At 52.3% G+C, this 18,085-nt stretch overlaps 1 protein-coding gene across 1 annotated transcript in view; it reads left to right on the forward strand.

The window, feature by feature from the left end:
- The window catches only part of WWC1 (WW and C2 domain containing 1), a 130,958-nt gene that overhangs the window by 97,685 nt on the left and 15,188 nt on the right, over positions 1-18,085 (forward strand). The window contains exons 12-17 of the mRNA XM_066388590.1: positions 1,737-1,845; positions 2,272-2,352; positions 3,217-3,303; positions 4,481-4,673; positions 12,389-12,541; positions 14,980-15,071. Coding sequence (XP_066244687.1) covers positions 1,737-1,845; positions 2,272-2,352; positions 3,217-3,303; positions 4,481-4,673; positions 12,389-12,541; positions 14,980-15,071 — 715 coding nt within the window. The remainder of the gene's footprint in view (positions 1-1,736; positions 1,846-2,271; positions 2,353-3,216; positions 3,304-4,480; positions 4,674-12,388; positions 12,542-14,979; positions 15,072-18,085) is intronic.

An 18,085-nucleotide genomic window follows, 5' to 3' on the forward strand; every position in this document is an offset into this window, starting at 1 on the left:
CCTGGCACACAGTGGGTGCTCCGTACTTCAGTCACTCCCCGTGCCTGGCACACAGTGGGTGCTCCGTACTTCAGTCACTCCCCGTGCCTGGCACACAGTGGGTGCTCCGTACTTCAGTCACTCCCCGGGCCTGGCACACAGTGGGTGCTCCGTACTTCAGTCACTCCCCGTGCCTGGCACACAGTGGGTGCTCCGTACTTCAGTCACTCCCCGGGCCTGGCACATAGTGGGTGCTCCGTACTTCAGTCACTCCCCGGGCCTGGCACACAGTGGGTGCTCCGTACTTCAGTCACTCCCTGGGCCTGGCACACAGTGGGTGCTCCGTACTTCAGTCACTCCCCGGGCCTGGCACACAGTGGGTGCTCCGTACTTCAGTCACTCCCCGGGCCTGGCACACAGTGGGTGCTCCGTACTTCAGTCACTCCCCGTGCCTGGCACACAGTGGGTGCTCCGTACTTCAGTCACTCCCCGGGCCTGGCACACAGTGGGTGCTCCGTACTTCAGTCACTCCCCGTGCCTGGCACACAGTGGGTGCTCCGTACTTCAGTCACTCCCCGGGCCTGGCACACAGTGGGTGCTCCGTACTTCAGTCACTCCCCGTGCCTGGCACACAGTGGGTGCTCCGTGGCGCCCGCTGGGAGGTATAGGGACCTGAACGTGGCCTTCTCCACTGCCTAGAGGGAGGAACTACCCTATTCATCCTGGTGGCTCTGAGCATGGCAGGGGGACTGGCACAGCGTCAGTACCCGTGACTCGGGGCAGGAAGGAGTGTGCAGCGTGTGCCAAGTGCCCGGTCTGAGCACTGGGTCGGGGCAGCTTGGTGAGCTGAGTGAGGCCGAGTGGGAGGACCGCACGTCAGTCCTCCCTGCCCAGCCCTTGCCCTTCCCGAGGGTCCAGGGGCTGTTATTTTGCCCCAGGTGCGTAGGGGTCTGTCTAGAAGGCCTGGGAATGACATTGCAGTCGGGATGGTGGTGACGGGTTTTGTTAGAGCGCTTTTCCCACACCAATCGCTCTGCTACTAACGTCCCTATAATGTTTATTGAGTCCCCCCGACAGCCCGACAAGGTAAGTGTTCTTCCCATTTCACAGATGATCCGTGTCCCAGTATCTTGAAGCAGTAAGCTGTGGAGCCGAGATTTGAACCCAGGCAGTTGTTTTTTGTTTGTTTGTTTTTTTGTGGCAGAGACAGAGAGAGTCAGAGAGAGGAACAGATAGGGACAGACAGACAGGAAGCAGGAAGGGAGAGAGATGAGAAACATCAATTCTTCGTTACGATTCCTTAGTTGTTCATTGATTGATTTCTCATATGTGCCTTGATGGGGGGGCGGGGGGGCTACAGCAGACCGAGTGACCCCTTGGCTTGAGCCAGCAACCTTGAGCTCAAGCTGGTGAGCTTTGCTCAAACCAGATGAGCCCGCGCTCAAGCTGGCAACTTCGGGGTCTTGAACCTGGGTCTTCCGCATCCCAGTCCGACACTCTATCCACTGCGCCACCGCCTGGTCAGGCTGAACCCAGGCAGTTTGACTCCAGAGTCTGGGATGTCAAACACAGAATCAGAGGCTACCCTTTCTGCACCTCTGAGCAAGGCAGGACTTGGCTGCCGAGTTCAAAGGTGGCTGGAATTTGTCAGGGCCGTCTTAGGACAGAGGGTGGATGGATCTACAGGGTGTGTTGCAAAGACAATACCCTGGTTTCTGAACCCCACCTTCCGCCCCTTTTCTCGCCTCTTCCTTCAGCTGTGAATACGGCCCAGGCATGTGGCCTCAAAGTGGCCTGTGTCTCGGCCGCTGTGTCGGATGAATCCGTGGCCGGGGACAGTGGTGTGTATGAGGCCTCCGTGCAGAGGTGAGTCCCTGAGTCCCGGATCTCTGGAAACACAGAATCTGTAGACTTTGGGTCCCCAGGGTGTGTGGGAAGGACCTTCAGGAGGGCATGCCCCGGTGACCCCACCTTCCCCCAGCAGCCCTGTTGGGGGCTCTGCCAAAGAGGCAGGCAGCACGGCTCCTCCTGGGGCTGGGAGCTGGGAGGCTTCCAGTCTGGGAGAGCTCGTCTGGTGGGTGCCATTCCGGGGCATCAGGCTAGGGGAGCGCGTACCAGAGAAAAGGGAGCCTCTTGGAGAACGGGATCTGGAGCAGCCAGGGGTGGCGGGTCTGCAGGGAGCCTGAGCCGACCCACCCAAGCTTCCTCCTGGGGGAGCGACCACACCTCCCCAGACGGAGCCCAGGCTGCTGCCGGGAGCTCTGACCGTCCTTCTCCCGTCCTGCCCTCCAGACTCGGTGCTTCCGAAGTCCCCGCTTTCGACAGTGACGAATCAGAAGCTGTGGGAGCCACCCGGGTTCAGATTGCCTTGAAGTAAGTGACAGGGAGGGTGGGGACAGAGGGGTGGGGTCTGTGCAGGGTCTCTCTGTGGTGGGCAGCAGCAGCGTCCCCCAGCATTCACCTTGCCGGCTGCCCGGGGAGGAGGGGAGAACAACAGGACCTCCTCCAGTTAGTTGTGAGCTCCTAATTAAAGGTGGGGGGGGGGAGCGGCTCTTTCCCTGCCTCCCAGCTCCCCGTTTTACAAAAGAGAAAAATGAGGTTTTGAAGACTTTGTTACCTGCCCCCAACTCACTAAGCAGGCCAGTGGCAGGGCCAGACCTGGACCCAGACCTCCTGCCTCTCGGTGTGTTTCTGTCTTCCTGACCCATCCAAGGTCCAGCCCTCTGGACCAAGGTCAGCCCCTGGGGGCTGCAACCCAAATTTGCATTTCTTCTTTCTTCTTGATGGGGGATTGCCTCAATATTCTTTTCTTTTTTCTTTTTCTTTTTTTAATTTATTGATTTTAGAGAGAGAGGAAGGGAGATAGAGACAGAAAAAAACAAAACAAAACATTGGTCTGTTCCTGTCTGTGCCCCGACTGGGGATTGAACCTGGCAACCTCTGGGCATCAGGATGATGCTCTAACCAACTGAGCTCGGTGGCCAGGCCCTCAGTATTTTTTTTAATAGCAACTAATTGCCAGCATTTAGATACCAGAACATTTCACACAAACTTCTGGCTCCTCTTGAAACAACTCCGACTGCTAGCTCCTACACTCCTAAACGGCAGCACATGCTGGGTCTGTGCTCCCTGGCTCACCACACAATCTCCAGAGCAGCCGGCAGCCACATCTGTGATTACTACGACAGAGATAAATGCGTTACTAATAGGTACTCCGTCTGCCCCTGTTCGTTACAGGTATGACGAGAAGAATAAGCAATTTGCAATATTAATCATCCAGCTGAGTAACCTCTCTGCTCTGTTGCTGCAGCAAAACCAGAAAGTGTGAGTATTAGCCGACAGGGCGGAGTGTGTATCAGCCTCTCCCCCTCCGCAGCCATCCCTGGGGTCGCTCTCCTGCTCTGAACTGCTCGGATAATGGGCCCCGTAAACTCCCTGTGAGTACTTCGTGCCTGTGACTGGGACGTAAGGTGTCAGCATAGCTATTGTAGAAACAGGCATGATGGCAGACACGCCGGCTAGAACGAAAAGCACTCTGGACAGCTGTGATGCCTTCACAGATACGTCCTGAGCGCCCAGCATGTGCCAGCACCAAGAACGGGGTGGTGAGCAAATCCCTGCCCTCGTGAACTCGAAGCCTCGTGAAGAAGAAGGTCACGGTCCCTTTTATCTGCTCTAAGCTCAGGTGTTCCACACAAAGAGAGACGGGTCTGCCAGTCTCGAGTCAGCGCCGGTCACTGTGCTTCTGTCGGAAGGGTGTGATGGCGGTTACCTTGAACGTGATAACAGGGCGCATCTACATGCCTCCACTGTCTGCGTGTTGGCTCTTCTCCTTGCAGACTGGGTTGATGTTTCACTGAGCTCATCTGCCTCCACCGTAGGCCTTGACAACAGCAACAGGAACTTATATTTCTGTGTCGGCGCCCAGCCAGCACCCGGGGGTGCGACGCAGGAAGGAGGGAGGCAGGGGGAAGGCCAGCTAGAAGGAAGACAAGCTAGGACACTGGGGTGTTTTCTGTCTCATGCTCGTCCACGCACCCCCAGGACGAATACCCTTCTGCACAGCTCACTGGTGCTCCAGCCGGGGTATTGGAGCAAGTGCAACAGCAAGCTCTCAGGGTCAAAGGGTAAATGCATCTGGTTTTGTGCGGATCGTCACATTCCCCTCTGCAGGGGTCGTCACACTTTGCCTCCTTACCAGCGATGGTATGAAGGTCCCCCAGTGTTAACAAGCAGCCTCGCCGATCCCTCTGCACTCTGCTGGCCTCAGACCCCACCTGCTTCAGGGTGCTAAGGATTTGGGGGATTCGGGAGAAGGAAGACCAGTGTGTTATCCTTAGGGGCCCTTCTGTATCCTTCACACGTACCTGTGTGACCACTTGAGAAATGACGAACCCGGCCACTGTTGTTTTCTCCGGCACCTGCAGCGTCGGGTTAGCCCGACACGTCAGCCCCAGACCTGAGCTGACCCGGGCTCCGCTGCGTTTCTGTCTCCCTCCAGGAACATCCGTGTGGCTGTCCTTCCCTGCTCCGAAAGCACCACCTGCCTGTTCCGGACGCGGCCCCTGGATGCCGCGGACGTCCTCGTGTTCAATGAGGTGTTCTGGGTGTCCATGTCCTATCTAGCCCTTCACCAGAAGACCTTAAGAGTCGACGTCTGTACCACTGACCAGAGCCATCTGGAGGATTGCCTGGTGAGGACCGTGTCTGTCTGTCTGTCTCCTCCGCCTTCTGCCCTTCTGGGAATTGATCCACCTTGTGCGTCAGGGAGAAGTCTTAGTGAAAAGGTTGCAGGCTCATCCGGGCTTCTAGGCAGAGGCTCTTCCACGAGCAGACGGCATTCTCAGACTTATGGAAGCTGCGGGGAGTTCGTTTCCCAGGAGGAAGAATAACAGACCTAAAACTGTTTTTTAGAATGCCGGAACCCAGAAGATAACCAGCCCCTGCTGTGGCTTCACTGTGCAGCATTATATAGGAGAACCAGTATTCAGGGGCTCAAGTCCCAGCTTTACCTCTTGCTATGTAGCTGGGTGACCTCGGGCACGTCACTTAACCTCTCTGATCCTGTTTTCTCATCCATAAAATGCAGATGATACTGCCTCCTTCATGCCCACTAGAAGAGTCATTGTGAGGATTAAGCGAGACAGTTCATGTAAAGCACCTACTCAGTGCCCGGCACACAGTAGGTCCTCATTGGATAGAGCCACTGATAGCCCCGTCCCTGGGGCAGAGCTCCTCCAACTTCTTCTTTCTTCTCCCTGTGTGTTCAGGCATCAGGATTGGAGATGGAGTAGCCCCGGGTTCATTGGGGTCCCAAGAATGCCACTCCCTCAGAGACAGGCAGACCCAAGTGCATGTAGATGTCGCTCAGCCTTCTGATCTGTCAAGTGGGAATCAGCAGCAAACTCAGGGGCTTGTTGTGACACACAAATGAGTTAACAGAGGTGAAGGGCTTTGTGAACCCTACGCCATTTAGAGTTCAGAGTATGTATCTGGACAAGAAGGTGTGGGCACAGTGGAGCCGGGTCATGGACTTATACCTAGAAGGCAGCCCCACCCACTGTCACCTTTCCTGGGAACCTGTTGGGTGCTGGGGACACGGTGGGGAACCAGATAGACACAGAGCCAACTTTGATGGCCAAGACGTCAACCAATAAGGACAGATGATGCTCTGTGAGGAGGACCGCGTCGGAGGTGATAGGTAGCACAGGAGAACACGGGCACAGGCCAAGGAGAGTGGGATGTGTGCACCTCTCTAAACCCGAAGGGAGTCGGGAAGTGTCAGGGGGCAGCCCTGCTCCTGGCCGGCTGGTCTCCTTCCCCCTGCGGTGACCCACGGGCCTCTGCCCATATGGAGAGCCTTCGTACTCTCCACCCCTGACCCCGCTGGGCTTGTGCTGTCAAACCCTTGTCTGCCGTGGAATTGTGGGCCCGCGTACTGGGAGTGTTGGCCCTGAGTCACCAGCCCTGTGCTTCCCTGCCCTGTTCCCGAAGTCAGTTCAGTCCTCAGTCTGTTTCCTTATCTGACAGGTGGTTCTCTGGGGATTAGATGAGGCGCTAAAGCGGCGCTTTCCAAACTTTCAAAACACGCACAGGCGTTAGTGACCTGGGGCTCCGGTGAGAGTGCAGGTTGTGGTTCAGCGGGTCTGGGGTGGGGCGCGAGATTCTGCATTTCTAGGAAGCTCCCAAGTGGTGCTGATGCTGCTGGTCTCCAGAGCAAGGATGAAAAGCGGTGAGGAGTCCTGGGTACCAGTTCCTACCCCTTCTCCGCCGGCTGCGTCACCGCATTTGTTGTTGTTACTGACAGTTAGACAATAGCCAGCATCGATTGGGGACAATTTATGTGGCTGGCCTTGAGTTGAGGTCCTTACATGTGTTCTCTCTATTGATCCTCACTCAGTCTTATAAAATAGGGTCTCTTATACCAGAGGCACAAAGAGGAGAAAGAACTGCAAGGTCACACAGTCAGGAGGTGGCAGGCGCCACGTTAGAACCCAGGCAGTTTGGCCTCTGGAGCCCGCAGGTGGGGATGGTGACTGAAGGGCGTGGCAAGCATGGAGGACACCGAATGACAGAGCAGGACGCCTTTCCAAACCTGGGCTTCCCCAGGGAGGAGTTTCCTCTGTCAGCCCTGGCTACTGCTAAACCAGAAGAGACTCCATCCTATTTTCTTCTGCTCCTTGGATGCCTTTTACTCCTCCTCCCTCATTGAAGTCGGGCTATTGCTGGTTGCCATGGCAGCAGCCAAGCGCCCATCCCATCGCGGGCTTGTCTCCGTCCCTGGCCAATGGGAGACCTACTTCTCCAGTATCCCGTGGGGACTTGGAGCGTCAGGCTGTCATGTTTTGGTGGCTGAGGGAGGCGAGGAAGTGAGGCAGAAGAGAGGGGGTGGTCCGCTTCCATGCAGATGTTCCCTCTCTGATGCGTCCGCGGAATCCCTGCGCGGTTTCCAGCCGCTTCACCAGCCCGGCAGCAGGCGTGTGGTCCTGAGTGAGGCTGTGTGTCCAGCCGCTGGGCTGAGAACTTTGCGTGTGGTATCCATTTAATCCTCACAACAGCCGGGGAGGAGCATTGGGATTACTGCCCTTTGACAGATAGGAATCGCAGCCCCTAAAGGCTAAGGAATCTGTCCCGGTCACCTAGCCAGTAGGAAGAGAAACCTGTGTGTGAGCACGGATTCCACGACCCTCAGGCTTAGCCGTCGTGACCCCGCCTCTCACAGGCTTACTGTAAGTGCCTCCCGGGTCCCCAGACCTAGATTATGGTGGGACACACAGCCTGCCTGCCCCAACATTTCAGGCAATGGTTCTAGCAGATGCTTTAGCGTGGCATAGCGGGTCACGGGTTTTGCTGCTGGGCCGTGGTTACCCACCTGCAAAAATGAAGCTCAGTGCTCTCAGCGTAGGTTCTGCTGAGGCAGCCGCTTCCCAGGCCCTGCTCAGGTCTGGGGGTTAGCCAGCACAATGGCTCCCTAGCCCCTTCCCACCTTGCCATCTCCACTTGGCAAAACCCCAGCCCTGTAGCAGTGGACTCCACCGCCTCACCACTTGTGCTGCTGGAGAAACACCACAGCTGCACCGTATGGTGTCATTTTAAAATCATGGTCACCAAGCTCCCATAAGGCCTAATGCTGCCTGGCACCGTTCCGTGTTCACATAGACTGTTTACTCTCCTGCTTGGCCCAATGGTGAATTCTTCTTTCTCTCTCTCTCTCTCTATCTTTTTTAACAAGAGAGGGTGGGGAAGGGATAGACAGGGACAAACAGGAAGAGAGAGAGATGAGAAGCATCAATTCTTGCGGCACCTTAGTTGTTCATTGATTGCTTTCCCATATGTGCCTTGACCGGAGGTTCCAGCCAAGCCAGTGACCTTGGACTCAAGCCAGTGAACATGGGGTCACGTCTGTGATCCCATGCTCAAACTGGCAACCTCGGGGTTTCAAACCTGGGTCCTCTGAGTCCCAGGCAGATGCTCTATCCACTGCGCCACTGCCTGGTCAGGCCCAGTGGTGAATTCTTATCCTCGCCTCTCCCTCCAGCCTCCAGTGGCTCCCCCCCCCCCCCCCTCTGCTGAGGCCCTCGCGTCTCTCAGAGGGAGAATAGAACGAACCAGAGGAGAGTCCGCACAGCTCCCGCCCACGGTTAGCTGCTCTCCTAGGTCCTGCCGTTCCTCCTCGTTCCGAGGATGGGCCCTCCGCGCTCCCATCCCTCAAGGACATCCTGGCCACCTGTTCCTCTGCTCTTCCCTGTCTGCTGTTTGCCCCTCCCCCCCCCAGGATCTGGCCCTGTCAATTACCGACACACACGCTGTTATTTCCCCTATCCTTAAAAAAGAACACACACACACCCTTTGTATTTTTTACCCCATGTCCACCTGCAGCTATGACATTATTTCTTTCCTTTTCTTCCTAGCAAACTGTGAAGCTGTTCATGTGCTTTGTAACCCAACCCACGTGGGCTTTTTATATTTTTTAATTTATTTATTTTTTACAGAGACAGAGAGTGAGTCAGAGAGAGGGATAGACAGACAGGAACGGAGAGAGACGAGAAGCATCAATCATTAGGTTTCCATTGCGCTTTGCAACACCTTAGTTGTTCATTGATTGCTTTCTCATATGTGCCTTCACCGCGGGCCTTCAGCAGACTGAGTAACCCCTTGCTGGAGCCAGCGACCTTGGGTTCAAGCTGGTGGGATTTTTGCTCAAACCAGATGAGCCCGCGCTCAAGCTTGCGACCTCGGGGTCTTGAACCTGGGTCCTCTGCATCCCAGTCCAACGCTCTATCCACTGCGCCACCGCCTGGTCAGGCTCACGTGGGCTTTTGCCCTCATCTTTCCACCCGAAATGTGCTCATCAGGGTCTTCAGCGATATGTTTGTTGCTAAATCCAATGGCCAGCCCCCCATCCTCATCCTCAGTGGCCTGGTGATTGCATCTGGCTTGTTTGCTTCATTCCACTTTCCTCGACACCCTTTGCCGTGACACTTTGCTGGCCTAGTGTTCTTCCCACATCACTGGCTTCTCTCTGTGTCTCCTTGGCTGCCTCTTCCTCACCCCCTGACCCCTGTGTTGGAGGGCCCTAGGGCTCAGGCCTTGGTCCTCTGCCCTTTGCTATTTCCGTTTGCTCCATTAGTGGTGTCTCCCGGCTTGAAGCACCATCCCAAATGTACAGGTCCAGCCTGGGCCTCTTGGCACCTCTAACTGATGCGTCCACTGCCTGCTCCACATCTCTTGTGTGTCCAGCAGGCATCTCAGATGAACTTGTCCACAAGCACGGCTGTGTTCTTTCCTCCTGCGTCTTCACTGTCTCAGCTGACGGCAGCCTCATACTTCCATCGCCGGGCCAGACACCACAGTCACCCTGACCCCTCTCTTCCTGCTGCCCGCCACATCCCGTCCCTCAGAAACTCCTGGTAGCTTCACCTTCAGAAGACCCCTAGACGACACTCACCTCTCCCCTGGCCCCTACGTACTGTCCTCACTCACCTGGATTTTTGCAGCTGTCTCCCACGGGGTCTCCCCGCCTCTGTCCTGGCCTCCTTTCCTCGCTGTCCCACATGCATGTCACTGTTCTGCTCAACCTTCCCATGGCTTCTGTATGCACCTAGAGCCAGCACCTGGGCCCTCTGCCTGGCTCCCAGGCCTTCGGGGGGGTGCTCCTTCTTAATTCGGATTTCATTCCCAAGACTTTCTCCAGTGTCCCTGTGCCCCTTGAATACACCTGCTAGCTCCCAGTTCCGGGCCTTTGCACTTGCTGTCCCCTCTGCCTGGAATTCTCTTCTCCCAAATGTGGGTGGACAAGGCTCACTCCCTTACCTCGTTTTGGGCTTGACCCAAGGGTCCCCCACCTCAGTGAGCTCTTTATTCCACCCTGCTGACCACTGCCTTCTCCTTCCTCTCTCTTACCCCTCCCACCCACCTCCTCTGTATTATTTTTCTCTGCAGCTTGTCGTCACCTGATATTTCTCTACATCACACATTCTAGGGTAGACATTATTTTCACATTTTACCATCTCTGGATTCAAGTTGCAATTTATAAATAGATGGCAGTGCCTAGTTTGATTGGCAATTATTTTTCCTTCTTGGTGGGGCATGAAATAATAGTATACCTGATGAAACTGAGGACTCTTAAGTGTATTTGGATCCAATGTAACTCCACATGGAATTTACTTACTGATATGTTTCTCTGATTCCCCCAAGCTGGAAGGTAAGCTCATGGGGGCAGGTATTTTTTTGTGCCTTAAATCCTGCTGTATCTCCAGCACCCAGAGCTGGCACCTGGCACATAGAGGCTACTCGACAGCTGTATACATATACAATAAATGAATGAATGAATGTGTAAATGCCTTCAAAGTGCATCCCTTTCACTGAAATAGACCATATTCATATCTATGAACCAGACCAAAGTAGATAAATCTCGTTGGAATTAATAACAATCTGATGGCTTGTTGCACCTCAGAGCTGTGATTATATTCATTCATCCTTGCCCCTCAAACGTGGCCTGGCATGTTCTGAATCGTAATATCTGATGTGTCCCCAGGACACCGTGAGCTCCTTGGGGGCAGAATCGTGTCTTACACGTACATTTCTGTGGCTCCAGAGTCCACACGGAGCTCAGAGATTATTTATTAAAGAAATAAATGAGTAATATACACAGATGAGTGTCTATTTACCTTTTTTCTAACTGCCTAAAATGTGCCAGGCATATCACACTTGAATTGGCTCTGGTCCCCCCTCCCACAGCCCTGCAGGTAGGGTTCCTTCCCTGTTTTCCAGAGGAGGAAGCTGGTGCTGAATGTAGTATCCACCGGGTACAAGAACAAACGTCGGAGACTTTCAGGAGTATAGATGTAACTTTATTGGCCAGTTTTACCTGCACAGGGGCAAATTCCCGAGGTGTCCAGAGACACTGTGCCCACAAGGAGCTGCAGATGGGAATCACACCTAGCGCTCACAGCTAAATCTTTTTATAAGCTAAGCAAGCAAGCCTAATACAGAAGCAGATGTGGCGGTAACCAATTTGCTAAGGGGGCTGCACATAGCATAGCAACAGGGGCTGGGGTCTAGCTCATTGGCGAATTCCAAACCTAAACTTCTGATAAGGGTCTTTTAACCAATAGAATGCAAACATTTGTCTCTTTTTCTTTTTTTTTTTCTTCTCTCTCAGCTTCCCAGAGTCCCTATCTGTCTCTGCTTCTTGAACAACCTTGGGCATGTTATTCCTAATAGAACAGGAGCAGGACCTGCCTGTAACCCTTAAGTTCCCTGTTCCATTAGTGCCCTGCTTATTTTCTGATCTTCTCTTGGTCCTTACACTGAACAAGGGAGGTGTTGGGGGTGTGTGTGTGTGTGTGTGTGTGTGTGTGTGTGTGTGTGTGTTTCACCTACTCACAACTGTTTCCCCAGAAGACACCTTCAGCCACAGTGCTTAAGAGAGTCCATACCGTGCTCTGGCGCAGGCGCCTAGAAGGAAACTCTGGGAGAAAGGGTCCCAGCTGGGTTGAGGAGCCCCCTCCTTGTCCCAGGTGCCATCCGGGGCAATGGCTTGGCTGCCTGCCCACTTTGCAAACTGGCTTGGGTATTTCTGCCACCCATGGGCACAGACCCAGGTGTGTTGGGGGAAAGTGAATGAGACGCACCCCAAACCTTTGGAAGAGGGCACCCCAACATGCTTTCAAAGAAGGCACGTTGAAACAATAGGACTACTGAGAAATGATTAAAATTATTTTGTTGTTCTTTCTACAAAGGATGGCTAGTAAAAATATGAAGCTACTTGAAATAAAACCCTCTCTCTGTGAGGCTATATTCAGGTAGGTTACTTTGTTGTAGTTTGCTTTATTCTTAAGGGATCCATTTCACGATTCAAAGAAAAATTGTTTAGGAAGGTTTACTACAGAGAAATCCTGCTTTCTCAACCCCTTCCATCCCAATCTCGGCAACTATCTATATAGATAACCACTTTGATTAGTTTATTCATTATTTCTTGCTACATATGATCATGTGATCATGTTCACTCTTTCTTGTACCTCAAATATGGTGTGAAATACATATATATGTATATATGTATGTATGTATTCTGATATCTCCATGTCTTGTACAAAACGTAGCATATTATACTGTTTTGCACTGCCCTGTTGTTTCCCTTAATAATCCCACCTAGGGGTCTGGGGGTCTCTCCATATCCGTACCTAAAGATAAACATTTAATGAATGTTTGGCAAATGAGTAAACCAGTGAATGAAAAACTGGTGAATGCGTGATTGTTGGACGTGATTAACACCCAGCCCTCTCTTCCTTCCCGGAAGCTGCCATCTGCCCTGGAGTGGTGTTTTCCGTACTTTCCCCCAGGAGCCAGATTCCTCGGGTGTCCTTGTCATCCTGATCATAACCCTCTGTTTTCCCGCCCTCCACAGGGAGGCGCCCAAATCAGCCTGGCTGAGGTCTGCCGGTCCGGGGAGAGGTCAACTCGCTGGTACAACCTCCTGAGCTACAAATACTTGAAGAAACAGAGCAGGGAACCCAAGCCAGGGGGCGCCCGGGCCCCCACGCCGGGGCCGGAAAGCACGGTGAGCGGGGCCTCCTCCTATGCGCGCGGCACCTGGACGGTAGAAAGCCCAGCCTCTCCCGGAGTTGGAGGCGGAGGAGGAGCTGGAGGCGGAGAGGAGGGGCAGACAGGGGGAAGAACACTGGGGTCGGCGCCGCCATCTGCAACTTCCTTCTTCCCAGTTGACTCTCTCTCCTTCTGTACTTGCTTGACTTGCGACAACTTGCCCGATGAAAACCTTCATTCACGACTTTTTTTTTTTTTTCTGAAGCTGGAAACGGGGAGAGACAGTCAGACAGACTCCCGCATGCGCCCGACCGGGATCCACCCGGCACGCCCACCAGGGGGCGACGCTCTGCCCACCAGGGGGCGTCGCTCTGCTGTGACCAGAGCCACTCTAGCGCCTGGGGCAGAGGCCAAGGAGCCATCCCCAGCGCCCGGGCCATCTTTTGCTCCAATGGAGCCTCGGCTGCGGGAGGGGAAGAGAGAGACAGAGAGGAAGGTGGGGGAGGGGTGGAGAAGCAGATGGGCGCTTCTCCTGTGTGCCCCGGCCGGGAATCGAACCCGGGACTTCTGCACGCCAGGCCGACGCTCTACCACTGAACCAACCGGCCAGGGCCCATTCACGACTTTTTAAAAATGACGTGGGGAAAGAAAGACAAATCTGCGGCAGGTAGAGAGCTAGCCCTTAATTGAGACCCCGCTGTGTGCCTCGTGGTCCGTCGTGGAGGCTTTCCGTCAGAGGCAGACGACCGTCGGGAGGCTGGGTGCTTCTTGGCTGGGTGACGGGTTTGATCAGTTCACCTCTCAGCCTCCGTCCATGTCCAGCCTGAGTCTAAAAGGGTTGCCGTGAAGCTTTGAAGAAGTAAGGGTTTGACAGAGGGTATCTGTTTCATCATTTCTTTTTGCTTAGAAATCTCACCTTTGCCTATGCTTTAGTTAAAACGTATTTTCATTTTAGTGTAGTACACTTGAACCTATTAAATACCCTGAAACTGTCTCCTACGCTTGGAAAGCCCACATCTGCTGGCCAAGTAGACCGGCCAGGGCTCTGCTGAGCGGTGAGGCTGCACTGGATCATAGAGTGACTCGGCGTATGGGGTCCTAATGGGGTCGCTGACGGAGTGAGAGGGATTCAGTGTGGCCTGTCACCCTCTGCTGTGCTTCGTCCCGCTGTCAGTACTCAGTTACTTTGGACAGTCACTGCCCAGAACTCAGCGGAGGGGAGGGGCTAGGTCACACAGGTAAGGATAGGGTAAGGATTAAATGTTTCCTCCTCCTCCTCCTCCTCTTCCTCCCCCTCCTTTTTCTTCTTTTTCATCATCATCCTCATCGTTTTCTGTGCTTCCTGTTAGGTCGGGCACGGTCCCGTTTATTATATGTATCAATAGTTTCCCAAGGCTTGGAAAGGTTACCTAAGGACATACATCTCTAATAAGCTACATCTCAGAAAAAAAGCTAGGTCTCAAGCCCAGGTCTGAGTCCTTCACTCCAAAACCGTGACAAGGAGCTGGCAAAGGTCTTTACAAAAGACCCCTCTGCTTTCTAGGTCAGTGTTCTTGGGTAAGTCGCGTCAACCTTAGGCACATTGGCTTTCTCATTCCCGTTTCTCAAGGGAATGATCACATCATCTCTCCCTCCCAGGATGGTTATAAGGATTCATTTAGGTGCAACATGTAAGCCATTTATCCGTGCCTGGCATATACCAGGCCTTCAATTGACTTTAGTTCTTCCCCCTCTTTCCTGCCCCAAAAGAAAATCTAGTTTTACACTACCAGGGGTGTTTGCAAATTAACTATGTGTTCAGGACAGGTCAGTTTTGCTTTGCTATTAGCCGCCATTCGCTGAGTGCCAATTATGTGCTAGATACTCTTCAGCATACCTTGTGTGTTTAATCTTCGTAACAACCCTTTGTGGTATGTATTATAGGAAACTCAGTCTCAGAGAAGTTACATAATTTCCTCAACTTGACCGGCTTTTTCACTGTAGACCCCATTCAGTATAGACACTCTTCCTCCAGGAAGCCTTCCCTGAATGCAACCCCCTAAACTGACTTTGCTCTTGCTTCTCTGTTTCCAAGCTTCAGTACTTCTGGTGTAGTCTCTATCACTTTGTTTTGTTATTGATGGTTCATGTGATGGTCTCCTTGGCTACACTGTGATCTCCTTACAACCAGAGACCTGTAACCCTCTCTCACTCAGCTGCTGAGCGTGGCTGTCTTCCAAAACTGTCCACGCATACCGGGGTTATTCTCAGGAGAACCGCTAGTTAGGAGATCTAGTACCGTACTTCCCACGTGTAAGTGACCGTGCGGCAAGGTGCTTACCCGCTCTGGTCTCCAGTTCTACCCTCAGTTCATTGGGCGGGTCACACTCCCAAGAAGCTCTGATTCTTGCCAGGAGGAGCGGCCTCCATGGTGTGCCAACGAACAAACGGACCCATCAGCCTTTGTCTCCGCAGGACGCCGTGTCTGCCCTGTTGGAACAGACAGCGGTGGAGCTGGAGAAGAGGCAGGAGGGAAGGAGCAGCACCCAGACCCTGGGAGACGGCTGGTGAGTGAGGGCTCCCTCGGGCCTCGGGAACTGATCTGCCTTGGACCGTGGGCCCGGGGAACAGGTCCCCGAATGCCGGCGCAACCTGGGGAAGTGTCCCTGTAGGAAACCTTGAGGACCTGTTTCCTGATGGGCTCCTCGCAGGCGACAGGGCCGCCCAGAGCCTGGCACAGGGGTGCCCCAGATCCCTTCCCAGTTTGTCATTCTGTGTTCTGTGACTCGCTTCTGTTAGTTCACATCTAATATTAGTTCATCTCAGTGCACCTACATCGATTCTGGATTAGAAAATTTAAAGATGCTTTAGATTATTATAAGTGGAAAATAAGTATAATTTTCCATAGTTTGGAGGTTCCTCAGTAAGGAATTGCATTTGACTGCCAGGAACAGAGAGCAGAAATAAGAGGCTTAAATAGATAGTTTAGTTTATTTTTATTTATTTTTTAAAGACTTTTTTTTTTTTTTTTTTACAGAGACAGTCAGAGAGAGGGACAGACAGACACAGACAGACAGGAACAGAGAGGAGAAGCATTAATCATTAGTTTTTCATTGCAACACCTTAGTTGTTCATTGATTGCTTTCTCATATGTGTCTTGACCATGGGCCTTCAACATACTGAATAACCCCTTGCTGGAGCCAGCGACCTTGGGTCCAAGCTGGTGAGCTTTAGCTCAAACCAGATGAGCCCGCACTCAAGCTGGTGACCTCAGGGTCTCGAACCTGGGTCCTCCACATCCCAGTCCGATGCTCTATCCACTGCGCCACCGCCTGCCTGGTCAGGCTATTTTTATTTATTTTTTGTTACTTAAAAGGAAGAATGAGAGCCTCAAGATGTTACTGGGAACCCAGGTACCTTCTCTCTCATCTGCTCTCCTGTCCTTACTGTGTGACCTCCATCATCCAGACTGCCCAGTGGCCCAAAATGGCTGCTGTGTCACTAGCCATCAGGCAGGTAGCAGGAAAGAGGACGGACAAAAGAGTGTGCCTATGTGCCTTTTAACATGGAGCATTCCTGAAAGTCCCACCCAGCAATTTCTACTTGCTTCTCATTGGCTGAGCTTAGCCTGTCACCCTGTCTGACAGCAAAGCAGACTGGGGGGAAAGATCTATTTAGTTGGGTATAAAAATCAGGGTTCCATTTCTAAGGCAGAATGGACACTGGGTAGGCCAAGTCGGCCTCAGAAGGTAAACCGTGGAAAATGAAATGTAACGAAAATAGAACTGAGTATTAAAGTTGAACTAGATACATTGCTTGCCTGAGGTCTTCTCTCCCCTTGTTACAAAGGAAGCTTTGCTAGTGTGTCAGCCATGCTAAGGACATGCTAGTACTAAACACCCTCCTTGATGTAATCTGACAGAGCAAAGTGGAGACGACTTTCTCATTGTGCATTTCAGGGCTCTAGCTCCTTGTAACCCATCAGAAAGGTCTCTCGCACCTTAAGAAACAGTGATGTAGACAAGGGTTCAGATCTTAGCTTCATCCTTTTTTTTTTTTTCTGAGTAACCTTGGGCACAGCATTTTTAACTTTTTATTGTAGGGTAATAATAGTAAAGTTTACTTAACGTGTTCAGTGCAGCTCAGTGAATTTTCAGAAACCAAACAACTTGTGGAGCCAGCATCCAAATCAGGAAGGAGGGCCTTCGTTAGCAGCTCCTGGGAGGCCCACACCTGCCTTCTCTTGTCCCTGTCCTCCGTCTCGGGGCCAGCCATGAGGCACGCCATCGTGACCTTACCTGACACAGCCTCAACTGCAAAGAGAAATGGGGACATGACTCCGGTTGTAGAGGGTGATGGATGCGAAAGGATTGGAAGAAAAACTAGTAATGAAGATAAAGAAAAGCTCGTAGTAGACACTCAGTAGGTGGTGGAAACTACGATTAGCAGAAAGAGCACTGCTAAGTCTCAGCTCGAAAAGGAGGAGGCAGGTTACCATCCAGAGAATGACCACAGCCTATCAGTCTCGCCATTTGGGAGGACTAGCCGGGCGTGCGCTCTGCATTCAGACAGATGGAGTCAGAATCTGGCTCAGCCAGCTTTCTGGGGGCTCCTAGGTCTGAGGGAAGCCTGAGCATCAGTACGTTTTAAAAGCTCCCTGGGTGGGCCTGACCTGTGGTGGTTCAGTGGATAAAGCGTCGACTTGGAAATGCTGAGGTTGCCGGTTCAAAACCCTGGGCTTGCCTGGTCAAGGCACATATGGGAGTTGATGCTTCCAGCTCCTCCCCCCTGTCTCTCTTCTCTCTCTCTCTCTCTTCTCTAAAATGAATAAATAAAATAAAAATAGAAATAAATAAAAAATAAAACACCTTGACCACTTTAAAAAAAAAAAAAACGCTCCCTGGGTGATCGTAATGTGTGGCATGGGCTGAGAACCATGACCCTCTAAACCTCCATTTTCTCATCAGTAATATCCAGATTAAAACTATGGCCATGACACATAGGTATCTTGTCAACTCAGTCCAATTATTTGTGATAAGCACTTAACACAGACCCTGACCCACAGGAAGCACTCAATAACTCTTCCGTATTCTTCTATTACAGCTCCAAATTATACATTTGATCTCAGAACGGAGTCTTTCCTTAATATCTTTCTACTCCGGGGGTCAGCACGTTTTCTGGGAAGGGCCAGATAGTCAATGGGCCACACGGAATCTGTCGTGTCTGCTCAACCCTGCCGATTTTGTGTGAGAACACCCAGAGACGGTATGCACGCCAGCCACCGTGTCCCTGTCACTGAAACTTTGATGACAGGCACTGAAATTTGAGTTTCATATAATTAGAATGACATGAAATACCATTCTTTTCACTTTTTTCCCCCAGCCATTTAAAAATATAAAAACCATTCATAGCTTGTTTGGACGGTCCAAAGCAGACTGGATTTGGCCCTTGGGCTGACCCCCTCTCTTAGTCTCCTCTACTGGTCATCTGTGTCATGAAGGGTATGGCACGGTTCCTGAATTCTTGTATGTTCACTTGTTTGTTTTAGGGTTCTCTCTAAATTGTCTCAGTTCTTCTCTCT

This window comes from Saccopteryx leptura, chromosome 6, assembly GCF_036850995.1.
Source record: "Saccopteryx leptura isolate mSacLep1 chromosome 6, mSacLep1_pri_phased_curated, whole genome shotgun sequence".
NCBI lineage: Eukaryota > Metazoa > Chordata > Mammalia > Chiroptera > Emballonuridae > Saccopteryx > Saccopteryx leptura.